The following is a 22,621-nucleotide window of genomic DNA, read 5'->3' as shown; positions in this document are numbered from 1 at the left end:
GGTACGAGGCTCTCCAGATAAATAGAGATGACTTGCCTGTTCAGGAGGTTCAAGTTGTCCGTTGAGTTCAACGGCACAAACAAGGCTGTATGCGCCGAGGAACTTCGCGCCGTGATGATCGTTGGCGTTCTTGATGAGGTCACCGTTGACGTGCTCGATGAGGACGATTCGGCTTGTCTACGCAGTCTGCGCTTGGTCTTCTTGCTAACTACCGGTATGAAACCGTCGTCGGCCGAGGACGAGGAGTCTTCGCTTGGCACCGAGTACACAACAGTGCCCTGGCTGCTCGAGTCACTCTGGCGGTACAGGCGCTTCCTCTGGGCGGCTGCTGCCGACCCACCGGGTTCCAACAGAGGCCCAGCAGCCTCCACTTCCATCGCCGTGGCAAAAAGGGAGCGGCGCCTCCTTGATTATAGCACAAATTACCAAGAAACTGCAGAGACGTGAAGGCAGCGTTCTGAAGAAGAAGAAATAAAGCTAAAAAAACTTTAAAATGTGTGCGGGTGAGGGCGCCACGCGTCGAGGGTACAGTTCGTCTGGATCAATCAGTGGAACACTGTGATAGCAGGTTAGATGGTCGTTGCGTAGAGAGCGGTACTGTCAGCAACTGTAAAGAATTTCCACTGATTTTCGCTCAGACATTATCGTTCGGAAGCTGCCATGCGCGAACCTTGGCGTTTTATTTATTTATCTGTTTGTTTATTTATTTTTTTCCTGTAGGTGGTTGTTCAACATAACCACTAAGGGGCAGTTTATTTACGCGCCACTTCCGCGTTATTACTTTCTCTAAGTTTTTTATACGCGGCCTTAAAACACCGAAACACAAGAACACGCGCGTATGACCATCGATAACATGAAGGTTCACGATGGATTAACCGCGTGAGTAGCAACGTTTATTTAAGTTTAGTGCCGAAGACTTTCGTTTGTTTGCAAGGGAATGACGTGTCATCCTGTGATGAGATTGAAAGCTAAGCCTTTGCGATCATCTTCTAATAAGGTATGAACAGTAGAGTCCACGAAGCCCGCAGAAATAAAATCTGTAATCGACTTCATCGCAAAAAGCAGGTTCAATTCGTGAAGTCGTTTGGGAACGCGTGGACTCAGGCGCAATCGTCTGCCCTAAACCAAGCAAGCCTTGAAACTTATTTACCGGAGGAACTAACTGGACAGGGGATAGATACAGCCTGAAACCTGCTGAGGCCAAGCTACTCAGCCGAGGTTTGGACTTCAACCAAGGGAAAGTTCCGAACCCACGAAATGTTGCTTGTGCCGTCGAAGGAGCGGTGCGACTTCTGGACCGAGACGTTCAGGGCGAAGTAAGGACGAAGGCGATAGGTGTGCTGTCTCGTATGAAGAAGACGTCACCAGACTGCTCCCTGCCTCAAGACTAACGCAAGGCAATTCGTAGCCTGCAGGCCAACAATGAAATTGTAATCCTTTCTACGGATAAAGGCAATGTCACGGTAATCCTTGACCTCTCTTCGTACCGCGAAAAAATGGAAGCCTTGCTGCAGGACGAGAATACCTATTGCCGACTACCAAAAGAACCCATGTCAAAGGTGCAGTCTTCTCTTTAGAAATGTTTGCAAGAATCTTCTAGGGCCCTCCACCGTCCATGAAACGCCTCTACTATGAGCTGCTATGTACGAATGGCTCGGCACCCACCATATACAGGCTCCCAAAGGTTCATAAAGAAGGCACCCCTCTACGCCCAATAGTAGACTTCAGGAGGTCTCCTGTGCACTCGCTGTCGCAGTACCTTCACGGTGTTTTGGCTCCATTGGTCGGAAAGACTGAAACGAACGTAAAGAGCTCGTCCGATTTTATCAACAAGGTAAAAGCCATTGTCCCTGAAGACAACGGCATGCTCGTGTCTTTCGACGTCTGCTCACTGTTCAACAACGTGTACCGGTCAATCTGGCCGTTAAAGCTTGCAGGCAACGTCACGAAGATGAGGACTCATGGCAAGATCGGACCCTTTTCGACGCCGCAGAGCTTTGCGAGCTATTCCGCTTCTGTCTCGCTAACACCTATTTTACATACAATGGCACCTTTTACCAACAGACTTTCGGCACAGCAATGGGAGCAGCAACCTCGGTGACAGCGGCGAACATCATGATGAAAATCGAGAGCACGGAAAAACCAAAAGAAAAACGTGCTGCTTTCCCATACGTAGCGGGAATTAGCGAAGCGCTTGCACGTATTTTCCGCAAGCATGGCATCAACATTGCTCACGTCCCCGCTGGCAAGGTGCGAACAGAACTGGTGAACTTGAAAGACAAGCTCCCTCGTGAAAGAATTCCAGGCGTTGTGTATGAAATTGGCTGCGCCGATTGCTCATCAATATATATTGGTGAAACAAAGGACTTCAGGAGACACCTGAGAGAGCACCAGAACGACGTATGAAACCATAAAGTAACAACTAACGCCATCGCCGAGCATGTGCAACAATCCGGCAACGAGATTAACTGGGATTAAGTAAAGATATTGACAACAGAAAAGAACACATCAGCACGCCACAACCTTGAGTGTCTTATCATACAGACATCGTCTAACTCACTAAACAGGAACGACGGAACTCTAGACCCTATCTATGCTAAATCATTAAAAACGCTACTGGGTGCTACAAACGGACGGATCCGTGCGCCGATTGCTTCATAGTGAACAAGGGAGCCGTAGTGCTCCCGAAACGTCTTTTTCATCTTTTGACTTTGGCCAGTGACCAGCAATCCTCATCGCCATGATTCCTGACCAGACGGTATGCCGTCACACCCTCGACTACATTTACATGATACTCCGCGCGGAAGCGCTGAGGCACAGATGTCAGAAATAGAAACATCTAGACTAAACTTTTTGTTTCTATCTGCGTATTAACAGCTCCGACTATGCGGCTAAACAGTTCTGTTTTGAACTCAGGGTCGTAAGTTAGATTTTTCATTACCAATCGCAAAATGGGCAAAACGAAAGAGGGTTGTGCGCAGGAATTTCATCTCTCGTCAAACGACATGTGGCCGAAATTAGCGCGAAACCGGCGACGACCTAGACAGATCGTCATGCTGCTTTAAAATGGCATACCTGCAGATATTAAAGAGACGAACCGTATGGTTATAACTTTCCTATTATCGTTGGCCTTCAAGTCATTGTAGTGCAGCTCATCTGTTTCGATTGTTGCATTGCTTCGTGCCCTGCTTCAGTAATCAATTATGTACTGTTTGGTCATTACCTGCATGCAGTGCTTTATAGTCGGCGAGGCACGATTTCAATAAAATTTACTGCTGTGTTTATGCCTCAGGCTCTGAATTACTTTCAGCATTTTTGTGAGAGTGCTTCGACCAATAATGCATTCTCCAGGATCAGCTCAATGTCAGAAAGTGTTCACCCACGTGCCATGCAGCGAATTGCACGTCGTCGGCCCAGAAAGGGCCCTCGTAAATAGTTTTAGAGCACCGCGAAAATGGTCCGCTCCAGGTGGTGGCGACTAAGAAGAATCAGCGCAGCGCATTTTATTTTTTAAACTTCCCGGGCTTTCGTTTTTATTAATTAAAGTGAGCAGCGTCAATGCTACTTGGTCGCAACCAAATTGAACGAACCATTTTCACTGTGCTCTAAAGCTTTATTATTCACTTCCAAGCATTTATAAAACGAGTATGCCGGTACAATAGCAACAATATAATAGTGATGTGTACAATAGTGATGTGTTTACACCTTTGAAAAATGTTCCCTGCAAAGTACCCAACACAACAGAAAATGTATGCCAGACAGTTTACCATATCCAGCTGAGGAAACATTGCAGTGGTGTGAGATGGTTTATAGGGTGGACCGAAAGGACTATCTCGTCAAACATTTTGAGGGCTCTCTTGGGTGAAACAGTCGAATTGCAGTACAATTTACCACGACCAAAAGGGGCTTTCACCAGAATAAAGTGCATGTGCTACTGTGCACTTTCCAGAGATGTCCCAAAAAAAGGATTAGGCCTTTAAGTTGTCAAGTTGCAAACCAGAAACAGAGCACTAAAATTGAACTTTGTCCAGTTTGCGACTAATGAAACGCGTACTCCAGCACAAGCGTATGCGACAGCGAGACACATAGCCAGATATTTGCATGCACAACGTACCGCACAAAACGATAATTAACTGCGGACTCACAAAGAAACAATAGTCCCCGCACCTCAGCAGTACTCCTGGGCAGAAAATACGCGCTTGCAACACTTACAAGGCGAAAATCAGCATGCGGAGCCCGCAGCAAAACGCGACCAGCGACACCGTTGACTTGTCACTAGCTCAGCCAGTCACTGCTGTTGCGCCCTGCCGTTGCTTCCTCGCTAGCCGAGACGCTGCAGTTGACGTAATCGAGGCCGTACCCGCAACGTTAGGCACTCCGAGCCAAGACCGTTAGCTTTTTCTTTCTTTTTACTTGTGCGTGCAGCGTCATCTGGCGCAAAAAGACGAACTGCGCAACAAGAACACGGACGAAAGGGAGGCAGACACACACTGCGTTAGTGTGTGTCTGCCTCCCTTTCGTCCGTGTTCTTGTTGCGCAGTTCGTCTTTTTGCATTATGATCAACCAACTAGCCCGACAAGTCTTGTTGAGTCATCTGGCGGACCCACACAAAAAGGGCCCGAGTGTCCACTCTTTATTGTATGTTACTCTATGGTGCGGATGCGACACGAAGATTTTTCTTCGCTGATCGAGGGCTGTGCAGAGCTGGCATCTTAGGTCTAAGATGGTGTGAAAAGAAATTATAAAGTGCGCTTGACATTTAAGAGGACACGCCGGAGACCCAAACCGCGCTTGCAGCGACGGGCTTCACTTATCGGCACTTGAGAATCTTTCCCTTCAGCGAGCACCTCCTATCGGGCGTAGGAGCCAAGCAGGGAAGCCGCTTACAGCATTGCTATCTTTTCGGCTCTCGTTCCGTCTTGTTGCCACACTGTGTGCAACGGCTCTTGCGAGCCCATCTTCCGGTCTCTTTCATGGGCGTATTCACGGTGCTTTTATTGAAAGCCGCCTTTTTAAGAATTTTGCATGCTCTTTTAAATTGCACAGGTTAAAATATTTATTCACGAGCGAACAACATCCGTTCTCAGGCGATGAATGGCAATCGATACTGAAACATGGCACACTTGACATAGTGTCTCAGACTGCTGCACATTTTGGGCTTCGGAGTGATACTTTTCTTTTAATCGCTGCAAGAGGGTATAAAAGCTGCGCTCGAAGCAGAAGCCACGCGGAATTTCCTTGAAAGTATATGATGGCCTAAAAACCAGTCGTCTTCCAGCGCGTAGTTTTCCGGACGTTCACCAGAGTAGCGCGCATTCCACGCGCTGTGATTTTTCTGAGCTACGACAGTCAAGCTATCGCGATCGTTGTAGCCTTTAACAGAATCAGGGCACGTCGTCTTTGACGGCTTAGTAAGACCTCCCCGTCGCGATCTGCATCGCTCCGTACACCGCCCATTGTGTTTCTAACAGCCGTTTTGTACCTTTCGTCAGTCCTTTGGATGCCGTGGTCTGTCCGTCCCGAAGGGCTCTGAGCTTGGGTTAATGGGCCGATCTGCACGTTCCACGCCCATGCAGGATGCTCAGTTCCCTTTCGAGGTTGCCACAGTATCTCCACACCTGAGTGGACACAGAGAAAGAACGGAAAATCCGGCATTCGTCCAGAGGGCTGAGTAAGGGTCTGGACAAGGAAATTGAGCCTGTGCGCGTTTGCATGTATAGGTTGTAATTGCGCCGTTTGATACAATGGTGTACTGCGAGGCCTTATAATAGAGGAAAAAAGCCAGTGGCCTCTTTTATTGCATTATTTTTAACATTGCAATAATTTACGGGTTCACCTGGGTCAGGCGCGAAGGTTCGAACCACATAGGTATATCTATGAGGCTATGCTGAAATCTACCTCCACATGAGAATGGCACGTCAAAAAACCAGCTTGGTGGTGATGAGCCGTGCATCTATTGATGTTTGTGTGCAGTGTGTGTGCGCCCCCAGGCGGGAGGGGAGGGGGGATTTGTTTGAACACGCGTGCTTTTTTTTTCCAGAACACATACCTAGGAACAAATAGAATAGAATAGAAGCTTTATTATCTGCAATATTTACATACCCACAAGCACGGAGGTGCTTAGGTGTGTCAGAAGCTGTGCGCACCATACACCGGACAACGCAACGCTCACAAATGTTCCCTTTTGATTCATAAATCAACACTATTAAGTAAAAATGAAAAACAGAAAATAAAAAAGAAACGAACAAGTACATCCTCAAAAAGTGGTATCACGCTCGTGGTACTGAGTTGAAAGACGTAACAATATGCAGAAGTACAGAAATAAAACATCGCGAAAGTAGTGCCAATTTCACAGATCTGCTGAGTGATACATGCCTGCTGAGTAATAATGCCTGCGATTTCAACGTAAATAAAGACTAGGAACATGATTTATTTATAGAGCGCCTTTGCTCAACAGATAAATTCAGTGGATAACTTGAAAGATGAGCCGTGGGCTTGAGTTGACGTGCTTTAGCCAAGCCCTGGCCGGGCGACCACTGTTCCCTTAGTTTACAGAGTTAAGGTCTTGAGGACACCAGTGCTGCATCTTTAGGTCGATCGATTTTGATGTGTCTTTTTTGGTCATCCAAATGTACAAGTTCGCATGCATGAGGGTTGAGGGAAAAAAAATGGCAGTGGCTTAGCTCCGCTATGCCAGGATGTACGTAGCGAGAGTTACGTTTCCCTGGCTGAGCTTGTTTTCAGGAAACTCTAATGGTGTGATCAGTCACACGATAGGCCTTCACATCCTGTTCTGTTGGTTCCCGTTGACTGGCGCCTTCCATATGCTCCATCTCAGCGGCTATGCGGCGTGTATTACGTTCGGCAGCCTTCGTTTGGTAAGGCATTCCTCTCTTTGTCTCCGCTGCTCTCTTCGCCTTCTGACGCTCATTGCCTCTGTGTTGAGTTGCCAAGGGCCAGGCGACATCCTCAGGATAGGAAGAGTTATTTTTTTGTCTACACCCCCGTTTAGCAGTGGCTGGACTCTCCTTCTCTGCATGCATGTGAAACGTTGTGATACAGCCGCCCATTACATCTCCGCCTTTTATACGCAGTGCTGCGCATGCGACGCGCGGTTCGGGTGATAGAGCGGCATGCGGCGAGGCGGCGACGAAGAACGCGGCGCAGCGGTGGGGTCTCTCTGGTTACCATGTTATCGGTTCATGCGCACAACTGCTCATCCACGTGACGTCACGCTCGGCTCCGACGTTGAAGCGGGCGCGCGGCCGCGGCGACGGCGTAGCGCACGCCGCAATTTCCTGCTCTCCGGTTGCCATGGTAACGGCGCATGCGCACAAATTTCCTCTCCGGACCACAGCGAATTGCTCGACTGGCTGCGTTTTTATGGAGGAAAAACGCTAAGGCGCCCGTGTGCTGTGCGATGTCAGTGCACGTTAAAAATAGCCAGATAGTCGAAATTATTCCGGAGGGCCCTCCACTACGGCACCACTTTCTTCTTTCACTCCCTCCTTTATTCCTTCCCTTACGGCGCGGTTCAGGTGTCCAATGATATACGTGACAGATACTGCGCGATTTCCTTTCCCTAAAAAGCAATTAAAAAAAGCCCAGTGTAGCTCCTGCTACAAAAGAAAGAAATTCCTGTCGCTGCGAGATCAGCCCAGAGTGAACAATTTTGTCTCGTTAGTAAATATATTCTCGTTGCAACAGAAGGGTGTCACCGGTCCGTCTGATGCATGTCAGCATACAGAATTTGACCTGAAGGATCTCCCCTCACGTTAGCATGGGGTAATGTATCATAGCAAACAGAAACATAGTTCTGGCAGGGCTTCTGTCCTGCGCTTTATTTTATGTTTCTTACATTTATTTCTTTTTTATTTTCTTTCATGCACTGTTGTCGATTTAACGTCCTAGATTAATAGTAATAATAATTGGTTTTTGGTGGAATGGATATGGCGCAGTATCTGTCTCATATATCGTTGGACACTTGAACCGCGCCGTAAGGGAAGGGATAAAGGAGGGAGTGAAAGAAGATAGGAACGAATAGGTCCGTAGTGGAGGGCTCCGGAATAATTTCGACCACCTGGGGATCTTTAACGTGCACTGACATCGCACAGCACACGGGCGCCTTAGCGTTTTTCCTCCATAAAAACGCAGCCGCCGATTAGAAAAGTCATTTTCGCACAAGAGCGCTCACACGAAATGCAGAGCTGCAGTGTGCCACAACCTTATGGAGCCGGATATCTTTAGGTGCGCAGAACGTCTGGACGTGTTCATTTTTTTCCCTGTTGATCGCGGATGGGGAAGATGAGGCACACTTCTGAGGCCTTGGTTTTCACATGCGCTCAGTTGCTGGCGTCTGCGACCGTTTTACAACTAATTAGCGAATTGCCCGACTGTTGCAAGTTAGCTTGCTAGGGAAGAGAATAAACTCATCTCTACGCTCGATGCGTCAAGCTTTGAGGCTGCGCTTATTACAAAAAGCTACTTTCTTTTCCTCTTCATCAATGCTAGCAAAACCGAGGAAAGGCCTTACATCGCCGCCCTGTTTTTATTGACTCAGGCGAGCTTTAGGGGCCGTAGCTTTGTTTCTGGAGCTTCACAAAGGTTTTTTTAGGAAATCAAGGAATTGGTTAATGGCGTTTTCGCGTAGTTCCGTTTTCCTAAAAAGTTTGGCTGTCTTTCCCACGAGCCTAGCTGCATTCATTCCGCTGCATGGTTGCATAGGCATAGCGTTGTGTGGTTTTTTGTTAATAAATACCTGCACATTTCGCGCAAGTAAACGAAGCATGCCTTGCCTCTAGTGACTTGAAAATAAATAAAAGACCAACAGATCACTCAGTGCGTAATACAGTCCCCTTTATATGGTCTCAAATCATGCTGGTAGCACCCTCGCCGAGCATGTACGTTAGGCCCAACATTTTCCCAGTCGTTTCCACAGTGCGGATGTTAAAGAGCGGGGAGTGTGCGAGAACGCCTTGGAAGCGTTTCCAGCGCACAGCGCCTTAGTGTTTTCAGCGAGCAGCCATCGAGCCGCGTCCTGTTCGATGATAACGGGTTTGTATTGGCGCCGATCAAAAGACCGCTGCTGTTTTTGTGCTTCTAGTCCGCCGGAGTACGGGTTGCAGGGGCTTGGCTCGCTGGCTGTAAAATCGCACATAGGGCGTGGACGCACTCATTATCCAGATGGGCCCGATCTCCAAAAACAAGCTAAACTGCGGCTTGAAGGATGTCCGTATATGAAACTTGCGCATCTAATATTTAATACGAGACTTTGTCTGGCTGGGCTGCAATGTTTGAAAAGCTTTTAAGGGCAGCGGAGTGGTTTCCAAAAGAAGGCAACCGTAGCAGGGGGCGGCAGAAGGTTAGATGGGCGGATGAGATAAAGAAGTTTGCGGGAATACTCTGGTCGCAGCTGGCAAATGACATGGTTGATTGGAGAGACATGGGAGAGGCCTTAGTCCGCAATGGGCGTAGTCGGGTTGATGATGATGAACGGCTGCGAATGAAGATAGTACTTCCATCTGCAATTCGCCTTCAATTGATTTACTCTTGTTCTTCTTTGTTCTTTCCTCTTTCTTAAGGGCCAATGCTAATGCATACAGCTTCATAATGTTTATTTGCTTAAAAATTCATGACTTTATATGAGTGTAAAGAATATGTAGCTTATCGTTACTGGGAAGAACAGGAGCATTCTTCAGGGGGCACAAAGCATGAAATGATAATACATATTGGTTAATCATGTTTATTTGCTTGAACACTCAATGTTGCAGCCATATTGACTTTGAGAACACCGATTACACTGTTTCGGGGTGCGCCCTTGAAACTTAGGACCATTAAAGCAGCGATCTACGCACAGGCGTGCTTAAGACACAAAGCATGGGCCACAAGCTCACACGTGGCCAGGCAAGAGCTTCAACTGTGAGCGTGTCGCGTCGCCATGTACTGATGCGATTCAGAAGCAGCAGTCAAACTGAACCTGCTTTGAAACGTTTTTTGCATGGCCTATTCCACCAAGGCTCCAGCAAAAAGCGTAGCAATGATAGATACACCTATTTGATAACCCGCATCTTTCATGAAATTCGGCAACGGTAATTGCCACTGCTCACCTCCTGGATACACGTGCATGCTAATCGATCTTTTTTCCGACAATTCGCGTACAAGCGATCGACGCGCACGTTCCTGGTATCAGTAGCGCTAGACCACCAGAGACACTACGGAACTTGAAGACACCACCTGTTTTCACGGTAAACTTTGGAGCGAAGGTGGGCCTTTGCCCGACACCCGGTGAAGGACATAAGATCGTAGAATTCGTTCCCCTCCGTCGCAAATCACATTAAGCGCGTGTCCGTACACTCTGTTACGTCTCGCCTACAACGCGCGGTATAGCCGGCGCGGATGCAACGGACGCCGCGGCTTCGTTCATCGCGGCCGCAACGCCTCCCGCCAAGCGCGTCCAGGCAGGTTTCAGTGCCACGTGTCGTCGTGCGTGCGTGTGTGTGTGTGTGCATGTTGGTGCCCACGCTTGTCAAAGCGCGGCAGCCGGGGAGAGGAGCTCCCCAACTGGGAGGCGAGGAGGTCTGACCGGCGCCGGCCTGGCGGACGCGCCCGTCACGTCTGGACATGTTCAAGCGTCGCCGTATCGGACGCCTCTTCCCAAGCCGTTCCTTCTTGCCCTCGACTCCGTGGGTATAAAACGCCGCTGCCCCGGACGCCGAAGAGACTTCGATTCCTTCCTTCGAGTAACGTGGTCGCCCTGACCGGCTGCTCTTTTGCGATGCCAGAATAAACAAGTTGTTCTGTTGCCAGTCGACTCATCCTTTGCCGGGACCTTCGGATGTTTCCTGCTTTGCCCCAGGCCGCCAGGCCAACGCTACCCTTGGGGCTTGCAACCCTTTTGCAACAACTGGTTGCCAGCGGTGGGATCCCGACAACGGAGGCCAGCAGCGAAGATATGCGTTCAACTGTATGCTGAGCAGCACAACGACCATCCGGGAGCAGTGCAACGAGCCCTGTGTGATGACTGGTTGCCTGCAGCGGAACGACTGCGCTGAATTCTTGGCTGCGAGGTTTGGTGAGTGCGGGACTTTCTTCTTCTGAGTTTTGCCAGGCTTTTGTTAGTGTCAGAAACAGAGCTGGCAATTGTGTTGTCGTTGCTGCCGGGTTAGTTTGCGGCAAGACAATAGTAGGCAGTAGAGAAAGCAGCATTCGGAGCAGCCATGGATTTGAAGTCGTTGCGCAAACCGAAATTGCTGGAGCTTGCAAGAGAGTTGGGTCTGGATGTCTCAGACAAACTCAGAAAACCAGAACTGCTAAGGGCTATTCTTGAGTTGGAGGCTGAGGATGACGAGCTGTCGGAATGCCTTGAGACGATTGAGGAGAGGGAACAAAAAGAAAAAGAGAAAAACGAGCGCGAACGTAAAGAACAAAAAGAGAAAGAGGAGCGCGAACGTAAAGAGCAAAAAGATAAAGAGAAAGAAGAGCGCGACCGTCAACACGCTTTGGAAATGAAGCGTCTCGAGGTAGAGATGGAACGCGCTCGTAATGGAAGTCAGGCACACGGTGCAGGAGAACGGGTATCGTTCAAAATGACTGACCTGATGCGGCCGTTTAAGCTTGGAGAGGACATTGGTTTGTTCCTGGTTAACTTTGAGCGAACGTGCGAGAAGCAGGGGTTCTCTCGGGAAACGTGGCCACAGCGCTCGCTCACTTTGTTACCCGCCGAGGCGGCCGACGTAGTCGCTCGCTTGAAGAGAGAGGAGGCAGAGGATTTCGACCAAGTGAAATCGAGTCTGCTAAAAAAGTACAGGCTGTCAGCGGAGGCGTTCCGTCGGAAGTTTCGGGAAAATGAAAAAGGCAGAAATGAGTCATATACAGAGTTTGCCTACAGGCTTATGTCAAACATGCAGGAGTGGCTCAAAGAAGAGAAAGCGTTTGGTGACCACGAGAAAATTCTGCAGTGTTTCGGGCTGGAACAGTTTTATAGTCGGTTACCTGAGAACGTGCGGTACTGGGTCTTGGATAGGCCAGACGTTAGTACAGTGGCTAAAGCCGCCGAGCTAGCCGAGGAGTTTGTGACGCGTCGGGCTCGCGGAGCTAAGGACGGTCAAAAGGGTGAATTTGGCTCCAAGTCTGAGAGGCCGAAGTTCACACCCATGAGAGCAAGGGGGGACACGCGTAGTGCGGATGCGAGTGAAAGCAGTCCGACCGAACGTAAGGAGACGGCGGCAGCCGAAGCCGAACGCAGAAAGCGGTTCGAGGCAAGGCAAGCGCGCGTGTGTTATACGTGCCAGAAGCCGGGTCACTTTTCGGCGCAGTGTCCAGAAACAAAAACAAAAGTCGTGTGTTTGTCATTATGTAGCACTGACGAGAACATGAAGCTTCTCGAGCCGTACATGCGAGACTTCCTCGTGAACGGGAAAGAGTGCCGAGTGCTTCGTGATTCCGCAGCTACAATGGATGTAGTTCACCCCTCTTACGTAGAACCCGATATGTTCACGGGCGAGTGCGCATGGATCAAGCAAGCCGTGGAAGCTCATAGCGTGTGTCTGCCCGTAGCAAAAGTGCTTATTGAAGGACCTTTCGGAGCACTTGAGACTGAGGCCGTAGTGTCATCTAGGCTGCCCCCCCAGTACCCGTACCTATTTTCGAACAGGTCCGATCACCTCCTGCGCGAGAAGGGGCTTTTGTTTGGTGAGGCTAGCGTTCAGGCCTTAACCAGATCAGGAGTTCGGGAGCTCGCTGCAAAGGCGGTAGTTGCGGGGCCGACGTTGTCGAACAATGAGAAAGGGTCGGAGGCGCAGCAAGCTGATATTCCGAGCACGTCAGAACTGGATAAAATTGAGCCTGTAGCGTTGAAGGCACCAGGTACTGGAGAGGAAATGCCTGACACGGGAAAGTTAGAAGAGCTTCCGGTCGAGCTTCCGGGACTAGGCTCAGTGACGAACAGGGAAGACACTGATCAGGTCATTAGTGACTTAATCATTAAAGCACCGCTGTCGCCTGAGCAGAAAACCGAACTACACCAACTCTTACAAGAGTTTCAAGGTCAGTTCTCTGAGAGGCCTGGTAGGACTTCTGTCCTTACGCATGATATAGAACTTACCTCCCCAGAGCCAGTACGATCCAAGGCGTACCGGGTGTCACCCCGCCAGCGCGATATTATGGAGGCTGAGGTAAAGAAAATGCTACAGCTCGGTGTTATTGAGGCGGGTGAGAGTGATTATACCTCCCCTTTGATTTTAGTTGAGGTACCGGGCAAGGAACCTCGTCCTTGCGTCGACTACCGCAGGCTTAATTCTATTACTAAGGATCAAATTTATCCGATCCCTAACATCGAGGAGCGCCTTGAGAAAGTTAGTAGCGCTCAGTTTATTTCCACCCTAGATCTTGTCAGGGGTTATTGGCAGGTTCCACTTACAGAAGAGGCTAGTAGGTATGCGGCGTTCATTTCACCAATGGGAACATTCCGTCCTAAAGTTTTGAGTTTTGGTTTGAAGAACGCGCCATACTGCTTTTCAAGCCTCATGGACAAAGTGTTGCGAGGACAGGAAGAATTCGCTTTACCGTATTTAGACGACGTAGCGATATTCTCCGCATCCTGGTCTGAGCATATGGCACACTTGCGGGCAGTGCTAACCCGCCTGCGCGAAGCGGGCTTGACAGTCAAAGCTCCCAAGTGCCAATTAGCACAGGCCGAGGTTGTATACCTCGGTCACGTGATTGGACAGGGTCGTCGCCGCCCCTCTGAAATAAAGGTGGCCGCTGTGCGAGACTTCCCGCAACCGCGCACGAAGACCGATATTCGGTCGTTCTTAGGTGTCGCCGGCTACTATCAGAGGTACATCCCCAGGTACTCCGATATCGCGGCTCCCCTTACGGATGCTCTAAGAAAAACAGAGCCCCAAACAGTCGTCTGGAGCGAGACAAAGGAAAGAGCTTTTAGCGCCCTAAAGAGCGCCCTAACAAGCCAGCCTGTGCTACGATCGCCAGACTACACAAAAGGGTTCGTTGTTCAGTGCGATGCTAGTGAGCGAGGCATGGGCGTTGTACTGTGCCAAAGGGACAATGGAGAAGTGGAACACCCCGTCCTGTATGCTAGTCGTAAGCTGACCTGTCGTGAGCAGGCGTACAGCGCCACCGAGAAAGAGTGTGCGTGTCTCGTGTGGGCCGTTCAGAAATTGTCATGCTACCTAGCCGGCTCGAGGTTTATCATTGAGACGGATCATTGCCCTCTCCAATGGCTGCAGACCATATCTCCCAAAAATGGCCGCCTCCTGCGCTGGAGCCTCGCTTTGCAACAATATTCCTTTGAGGTGCGTTACAAAAAGGGGAGTCTCAACGGTAACGCCGATGGCTTAAGTCGAAGCCCCTAACGTAGGAATCCGCCTCAAAGTTGTTGGTTACTGATGTTTTCTTCCTGAGGCAGGATTTTTAACATATTGCTTTTGTTTAGTGTTTCAAAGTGATTATGTGCTTTCTAGTGCAATTTTCCAATTTGTGGACGCGTTCTGAGTGCTGCTTGACTACTGTAAGGAACTAGGCAGTAGTATAAAAGGGGAAAGAGCCTGGCAGAGCTTAGTGAGGGTTGTCTCGTGCTTGCTGACTGAGCGGTTGCGTTTCGGCGTAGTTCTAACGCTTGCTGGGAACGAGCACAAAAATGGCAACTCTCCCGAAGTGACTTTGCAGTGTCCTATGTGATCCTGAACCCGAGAACGAGGCCTTCTCTGTGCGCTGCGCTCAAGCAACGTCGAGGGACGATCGGTTTCGATTACGAGCATCATCGAGCGACATCCCTCTGGACAGCGGATGCAGTCCCCTGACCATCGGGATCTCCTTCCCCCGGCGGGGCGGTCTGTTACGTCTCGCCTACAACGCGCGGTATAGCCGGCGCGGATGCAACGGACGCCGCGGCTTCGTTCATCGCGGCCGCAACGCCTCCCGCCAAGCGCGTCCAGGCAGGTTTCAGTGCCACGTGTCGTCGTGCGTGCGTGTGTGTGTGTGTGCATGTTGGTGCCCACGCTTGTCAAAGCGCGGCAGCCGGGGAGAGGAGCTCCCCAACTGGGAGGCGAGGAGGTCTGACCGGCGCCGGCCTGGCGGACGCGCCCGTCACGTCTGGACATGTTCAAGCGTCGCCGTATCGGACGCCTCTTCCCAAGCCGTTCCTTCTTGCCCTCGACTCCGTGGGTATAAAACGCCGCTGCCCCGGACGCCGAAGAGACTTCGATTCCTTCCTTCGAGTAACGTGGTCGCCCTGACCGGCTGCTCTTTTGCGATGCCAGAATAAACAAGTTGTTCTGTTGCCAGTCGACTCATCCTTTGCCGGGACCTTCGGATGTTTCCTGCTTTGCCCCAGGCCGCCAGGCCAACGCTACCCTTGGGGCTTGCAACCCAAATGCAACAACTCCTTCTGATGAGTGTCTCCCGGAGGAGCAGTGTTAGGCCTTCTTTCCCTCTGTGTGGTTCTGTGTCGGGGTGCATTTTCACCAGAAGATCGTTTCCAGAAACTAGTCCTACATAACTGAGCCCAGAAGCGAACCCAGCTTCCGTTGGCGTCTTCGGCGGTGCCTCGCGGCCCGGAGTCTCCCCCTGCGGAGCGGTCGGCCATCGGCACCGACCGCTTGTCCGGCGGATGTGCGCCTTGGCGGGGATTTCCTCCGCCGCTGCCGTCTGGCAACAGCCGATAGCAAGCGTCTAGGCCGCCACCAGCGCAGGAACTGTTGCGACGGCCGCAGGAGGAAAGAAAGTACAAAGAAAGCAAGCGAGGGGACTTGCGACTCATGCGACGAGACGCCCGTTGCTTGCTGGCTCGCCCTCCGCTGCGAAGTCGCCGCTGGTGCAACTGGCACGCGCTCGCCTTGATTAGGGCCACGTGTCGAACTACCATGGAAGAAGATAACTGCCAGGGTGACAGAACGTTGGGGAGGGTGGTGCGGGCGCCTCTTCATCGGAAATTGCGTGAAAAGGTGGTGGCTGGCTCGCGAGTGTGCTTGCTTCTAGCAGTCAGGCCAGAATGGAACGCGAACACGCATACTCAGTACTTTTCTGCTTTGCAGCAAGATATTCCTTTTACAGTCCATTCATTAATATCCACAGGCGCTGTTTCCGTTTCACTGTGGCCTGACTGTATACGCACGTACTTAACTCGTGCACACATTTGAAACGACTACATTTTACTTTAGCTGACTTATCTTTGCTTTTCTCTACATTTCTGTAGCGTAAGCTACGCAGGCCGAGGTCAGAAATTCCATCGTGTCATACGAGTCATTCATTCCCTTTGTACAGTCATGAAATTGCAGACCTTTTTACAAAGTAGTAGTAATTAATACCAATCCCTTCACTATGGCGTCTGCCAAAGACAAGATGCAGATTCTCAACGTTAAACTGAACATAACATAGCATCACACAACACAACATAGCATAACATAGCTTAACATAACATAATAATATATAACATAACATAACATAGCAATCTCTGCAGGCGACTGGCTGCGTTACCGGCATTCTTCATAAAGTAAGCAAGCCGAGGAAGCAAAAAGCTTCTCATCTGCTCCTAATTACAGCGCAGCTCACAACCGAAGCTATCGTTCTCCCGAAAAACGCAACACACGACCAGAAAGGCACAGCCTCTTCTCCGTCGCTGTCTCGTTCGCGCATTTCTTTCTTCGCATCTAACCGTCTTGCCCTGCAAGCTCTACTGGAGACCCGTGTTGCCGCTGACGCACGTCACAATCTTTCCACCCCACCCCTCAGAAATTTGAGAAACATAACTGGCGCCGACAGTAGGGACGCGGTGCATGTATCTTTCAAGCAAATGGCTATCGCACCGACGAGGATAGAGTGAGAAATTGCGACAGCGGACTGCGCAGGCCAGCAGCGTCGCATAATCGGAGCGGCGACAGCGAGAAGCTGGAGGCGCGTCAACATCGTCGAAAATGCAAACAACCGTGCAATACAAGAAATGGGGCGGAAGGAACTAATCCGGGAGAGGGCTTGCTAAGAATAGCAACGGGGGCCAACAAAAAAAAAACGGCCGCACTCAAATTTTGCCACTCGTATGAAGCCTTTTCTTCATTTTTTTTTTCTTCCTGACCATTTTTCACCCCCCAGTGCAGGTTAAACTCACTATGTCGAGCGTCGTCTTTATTTAGCGCGGGCAGAGTCCTTTTCGTTTAGTTACATCAAAAGACGTTCAGCAAAAGTTCGGTACTATAAGTAGCGACGAAGGATGGGACAGACAGACAGACAGAAAAACTTTATTCAGCAAGTGAGTTTTAGACCCAGCTGGGTCCCTGGGCCACTGCGCGGTCCCGCACTGCATCAAGTAGGTCATGCCGGGACATGACGTCGGCAGCCCGAGTCACCGCAGCAAGCTGCGATGTCGGGTCTGCAGACATAAGCAGGACCTCCCAGTCCTCCCAGCTCGAGATGGCGTGCTGTCCCCGCGGGGGAGGTCCAGCAGGGCAGCCGAAAAGGATATGGGAGAGTGTGGCGTGGGGGTCACCACATAGAGAGCATGCAGGGGATGTGCCGCAATAGTGGGATAAAAGCTGAGGGGATGATAGAGAGCGGGTCTGGAGGCGTTTGAAGAGGATCTGTTGGGAGTGCGTAAGAGAGGGGTGGGGAGGAGGGTAAGTCCGACGGTCCAAACGGGGTATTTGCGTGAGCTCCGCAAAGGTGTGCGCCCGCTCCCTCGAGAATCCTGGATCGAGACTGTCCTGAGCCCGGCAAATCAGACCTCGGGCCAATTTATCGGCAGCCTCGTTTCCAGGGTTCCCAGAGTGAGCCCGCACTCACTGAAGCTCTACCCTGCGCGGAAAATTTTGGGTAGGGGTGTTCAACAATTGCCAGGCAGGGGCGTGAATCCTGACCCTGGCAAAGTTGGACAGAGCCGTTTTGGAGTCGCTGAAGATGTATTAGGCGTCCGAATGTGCAAGGGCTAGGGCGATGGCGGTCTCCTCTGCCTCCTCAGGCGTAGAGCCTGAGGGAAGACGGTGAGTTAGGAGGTGAGGTAGGGTTGGATTGTGGGCAACTGCTACCGCTTCATGCACTGTACATGCGGCATCTACCCAAACGGCATCGTGGGTTTAAGGGGGGTGAGACGGGGCAATGATTACGTCGCCTCACGTCCTTTAAGACGAAGCTGATGTTCTGGAAGTAAATTGTTTCGCTCTCGAGCGACGCTCGGAGACTGGAAAGCGACGCAGCTCGGGCGATCTCGGCTCCACGATGGGTCTTTACAGCCAATCGCCGGAACTGCATCGCGAGTGCTCGCTTCATATATATGGCCAGACCAGTCGTATTCACGCCCAAACGATCGCGCAGCTATTGCTCAGTCTCGAGGGAGGCTGGAAGATGGAAATTGGGGGGGGGGGGGGGGTGCGTGCAGCGAATGACCCGCGCATCCGACGCCTACGCCATCGTGCGAATTTCATTGCCGCCTAGAAACGCTGCTGCTGGGGTGGGCGGACCTCATGCAAAGATTAAGAGGCGTGCACTGACCTGTGTTTGTCGGATGGCTGCATAGTTCTGATTACCATATAACGGCCGACCTGTTTCCCTCAGCCGAGAAAGGCGTGTTCGTGGGTCAGCTGACTCTGCGTATATAGTGTCAGGGCGCGGGAGGGCGGGGGGGGGGGGGGGGGCTGCTCTCACAAACGTGGGTACGAGGAGGACGCTGACTGAAAGAAAAAAAAAGCTGGTACTGTAACGAACGTGAATTGTTCCTGGTAGTTTGAAGAACGGATGCGAAGACGAAAAAAACATAATGAAAAAATAAGAGAGACGTGATGTGATAGCGTTGTAGTATTCCGAAAATTCCGGAATACTGCCTACGGGCTATGCATGCAGAAAAGTTACAGTTTTGGGCTTTGCGGTCTTTTAAATCTGCCGGGTGTGGACTGCCCGGTTTGGGAAATCTGACGTTTTTTTTTTTAGACAAAATTGAGCGCTGAGGACTACACACCGGGAGCGGCGGTGTGCCGTATATTACGCCAGACACAGAAGGGATTACGTATTATTTGAAAATTAAAGCAGCTGTATTCAATGAAAACACCTGTTCGAGATTATTTATTTCCAACTCAGGGACGAAGTTCTTGAAAACTACAGATGCGCGTTCTTAATGACGTAGGATGCTAGCCTAGCTAGCGTAACGCGCGTTGCCGCTAGAGAACAACACAATGTGTCTAGAGCACTAGCTCCTAAAGACACGTGTGAAATCGGCACAACGCTAATTGCGGCATAGCGATAACAAACAACTAAACAGGAACCAAAGCGAAGAGAATTAACACGGAAAAACAGGCCGCTAATAGTTTTCCGCACACCGACCTAACATCTATACGTAGCGTTTCCAGAAGTAACCATTGCGTTACAAGCAATTTCTGTGCTATCATCGACCACCTGACAGATACATGACTTCTCTGCTCTGTCTACGTGTTGCAGGTCCGACATTGGGAGTGTCTCGGTACCTGCCACCCATGTTGGACATCAATGGGTTCTACATCGATATTGCTGCCAACAGCACCCTGCGCATTACGTGCTACGGGAGGTACCCGCTGGCCTGGGCGCTGCCGCCCTTCGGGGTAAGTCGCCGAAATCAGCACCACGCAAAGTTGGTTACTCATTATTGCTGCCTGCCAAACGTTGCGAGGGCCAACTCCGAAAATTGCGATAGCAAAGCATTCAGAGTGAGCCCAATACAGGAGTGAGCCTATGCAGGTCGCAAAGATCGAAAACGCTTGCTGACATATTAGTGGAGAACACGATAGTGTCTATTGTTCTCACGTACAGCTTTGCGTTATTATTTCTGTGGCCACGCGCAACTTTTTTGTGACCTCGTCCATATTTTTAGGTCCTGTTTTTTTCCTGCTTCCTTTTATTGTCCCCCAACCCTGTTTCTCTCTTCTTTTTTTCCGGGCGAGGCAGAAGTTTATTGCCCCAATATTCGACCAGCCTGTGCAGGTAAAATGGATGCCCCGAACGCTGTAGGCTCACGAGATAACAAAAACCTAGTAGCTACACTGGATTCATATGTCCGTCGCGTTTCCACCCATTTCCATGATAACAGCCGCAAATGATGCCCGGCGACCAATCCTTCATGCTTCACACTCTTATCTTTGTCTGTTTCTTTGTGTGCCGCGGCCTCGCGAAGAGGGCATTTTTGGTTTGTCATGTGAGAAAGTTTTTTTTTTTTTTTTGCCCTAACCTCTCGCCGACGTGTGTGGTGCTTGTGGCCTAAAGGCATTTTTTACATGCACCGTTCTAACTATTCGCGTTCCTTGCTTCTCTTTATGTTCCTATATTGCATTGTTATATTTTTGTGACCTTTGTTTTTCCACATCAACCTTGTATACGCTCCCCCCTTATGTAATACCCCGACAGGGGCCTTTAAGGGACAATAAATGATGATGATGAATTCTCGTCCTGGGTAACTCCACTGTCATACCGTAAGGGGTGCAGGTGTTCTGTCACTGGATCCGGAATTTATTTCATTAAACTGCTGCAGTGCATTTAGATTTATTTCTTTGTGTGAATGTACCTGATAGATACAACGTCTGATAGCAGCCTCTTGTTTGTGAGGTGTGGACGTTTCGCTACGATGTCACAAGAACTGTTTATCACTGACTAAACAATGTTTTTCTCGGCGCAAACATTATTCCTCATGTGAAAAGTATACAATGCAGTTGTAACGGCTGACGCCTTGATTAGAATGTTTTTTTTTCTAGGTCGCACGTGTTCGGCACTCGAACACACCTTTGAGCGCATTTGGAGCCAGTTGAACTCCTCATTGGGCGGGCATGTGGCCGGCTTTTATGTGAATATTATTTTTTCCTTTCATTTTCGCCATCTTGTGGCTCATTCCAGACCGTCTGTCGGTTTTCGACGACCTCTGCTGGCCTGGTGTCGTAGTTTGGCTCAAGAGATCAGTTCGAGAGGGCAAAATAAGAAGAGAGAGAGAAACAGAACAACTTGTGGTTGCGAAATACGAACCTGCATGTTCGTTATATGTGTGTTAAGACAACCCTCTCGAATTCTGCTTGGCACCAAAGGTATATTTCTGTTAGGCCTTTCAGAACAATATGTAATTAAAAGCGAACGCATTAATGTCGTTTAACTTACTATCATTGATTTGAATTGTGAGGCAAACGTCCAGTAAATTGGAGTGCTGTTTTTAGTGTGTCCAGTTTATTCCATAAATGTCGTCAGACAGAAGCTGGAGCATTACTTCTCTCCATATACTTTTTCCTCTCTGTTATATGTTTATTTTGTTGCTGACGTACCAAACTCTCTTCAAATCATGCTTTCTTCTATTCTAGGATAATGTCTCTCTGCGTTCGTCTGTCATCGAAGAACAGCTGGATGGCGTACGCTCGTTCAAGAGTGTCTTTGAGCTCAACACTACTGACGTCATGGACCTGGGCCGCTACACCTGCTACTACAACGGGACCATCGATCTAACAAACACTGGGAACGCCACGTCAGTTTATGTATTTGTCAACGGTACGCCCTTTTACCATTATCTGCAGGCGTGTACCAGCACTTCATTCGCAGGCTCCTACATAGGACATGTACACGCCTAATTCTAGCCGTTATAAAAGACACAGTCACAAAAGACACAGACACAAGAAAAGGAACAGAAATGCTCGCTCTAAAGTAACTATATTAAGGAGCAAAAATGCTTAGAAATTGTTTCAATTGACGTCAGTATTATTGGACCACCGAATGTTCATGGGTGTTTCTTTACTAAAATCTAAAGCCAGTGATATGTGCGTGCGTGCGCGCTCCATATTATCGGCCTTTTTCTTTTTCGCTTTGTTGCCATTATCGAAGCTTATGACTGCAGACTGGGTATAGCTTATTAATCACCCTCACTTTCCCGTCGCTCTCGCAGACGACTACCACCTGTTGCAGCCGCAGAAGCAAATGGACCAGCTCGTGTCCGTGACGATGCGCCATGGCAAGCTGTCGGTGGTGCCCTGCCTGCCCACCCACTCCGGCGCCAAGGTGCAGCTCTGGAAGGACCTGGGCCAGGGCAAGATGGAGGAGGTGTCCACGGAACCCTACCACGTCGAGTTCGACCCCATGCGCGGCTTCATCATGTACTATCCGTACAGCTACTACGCCGGACACTTCGTGTGCAACGGCTCGGTGCCTGGCCGCGTCTACAACGACTCCTCCATGGCCATGGTCTTCGTCTACCTGCGTGAGTGCGCGCCCTGTTCTGCTATAGACGCCAGGAGTTGTCTGCTCCTAGCTGCTGTTAACTGTGCACAAGTGGCACTAAATACTGTAGACAACGTCATCGTGAGGTGATGACGAGGGTGTAACAGTATCGGCTACACCGTCTGAGCGTATGACAAGAAGCATGCATGCGATCTCTACGCCAACAAAGATACGAGTTTCCCTGAGAGGCGCCAAGAGTGGTACCCGGCAAGCCTTAATTTTGCAGCGATAGCTTTTAGGCGTCCGTCCCTGACTTGCGCGTCGCCGTCGTCGGCGTAAAGCGCACCCACCGGTTGCGCCGCTCAACCTCGGTCGCGTAAGCCCACGTGTGGCTTTTCGGAACAGCCGCCTGCCAATGCAGGGGTGCATCACGTTCCACTACACCAGTTGTCACGAGACTAA

General features: G+C 50.1%; 1 protein-coding gene across 1 annotated transcript in view; it reads left to right on the top strand.

The window, feature by feature from the left end:
• The window catches only part of LOC144129066 (vascular endothelial growth factor receptor 1-like), a 120,392-nt gene that overhangs the window by 11,654 nt on the left and 86,117 nt on the right, over positions 1 to 22,621 (top strand). Inside the window, exons 2-3 of the mRNA XM_077662954.1 lie at positions 19,439 to 19,578; positions 21,313 to 21,496. Coding sequence (XP_077519080.1) covers positions 19,439 to 19,578; positions 21,313 to 21,496 — 324 coding nt within the window. The remainder of the gene's footprint in view (positions 1 to 19,438; positions 19,579 to 21,312; positions 21,497 to 22,621) is intronic.

Source organism: Amblyomma americanum, chromosome 4 (genome assembly GCF_052857255.1).
Source record: "Amblyomma americanum isolate KBUSLIRL-KWMA chromosome 4, ASM5285725v1, whole genome shotgun sequence".
NCBI classification, from domain to species: Eukaryota; Metazoa; Arthropoda; class Arachnida; order Ixodida; family Ixodidae; genus Amblyomma; species Amblyomma americanum.
Note: the sequence above shows the minus strand (reverse complement) of the source record. Positions and strands in the feature narration are given on the sequence as shown.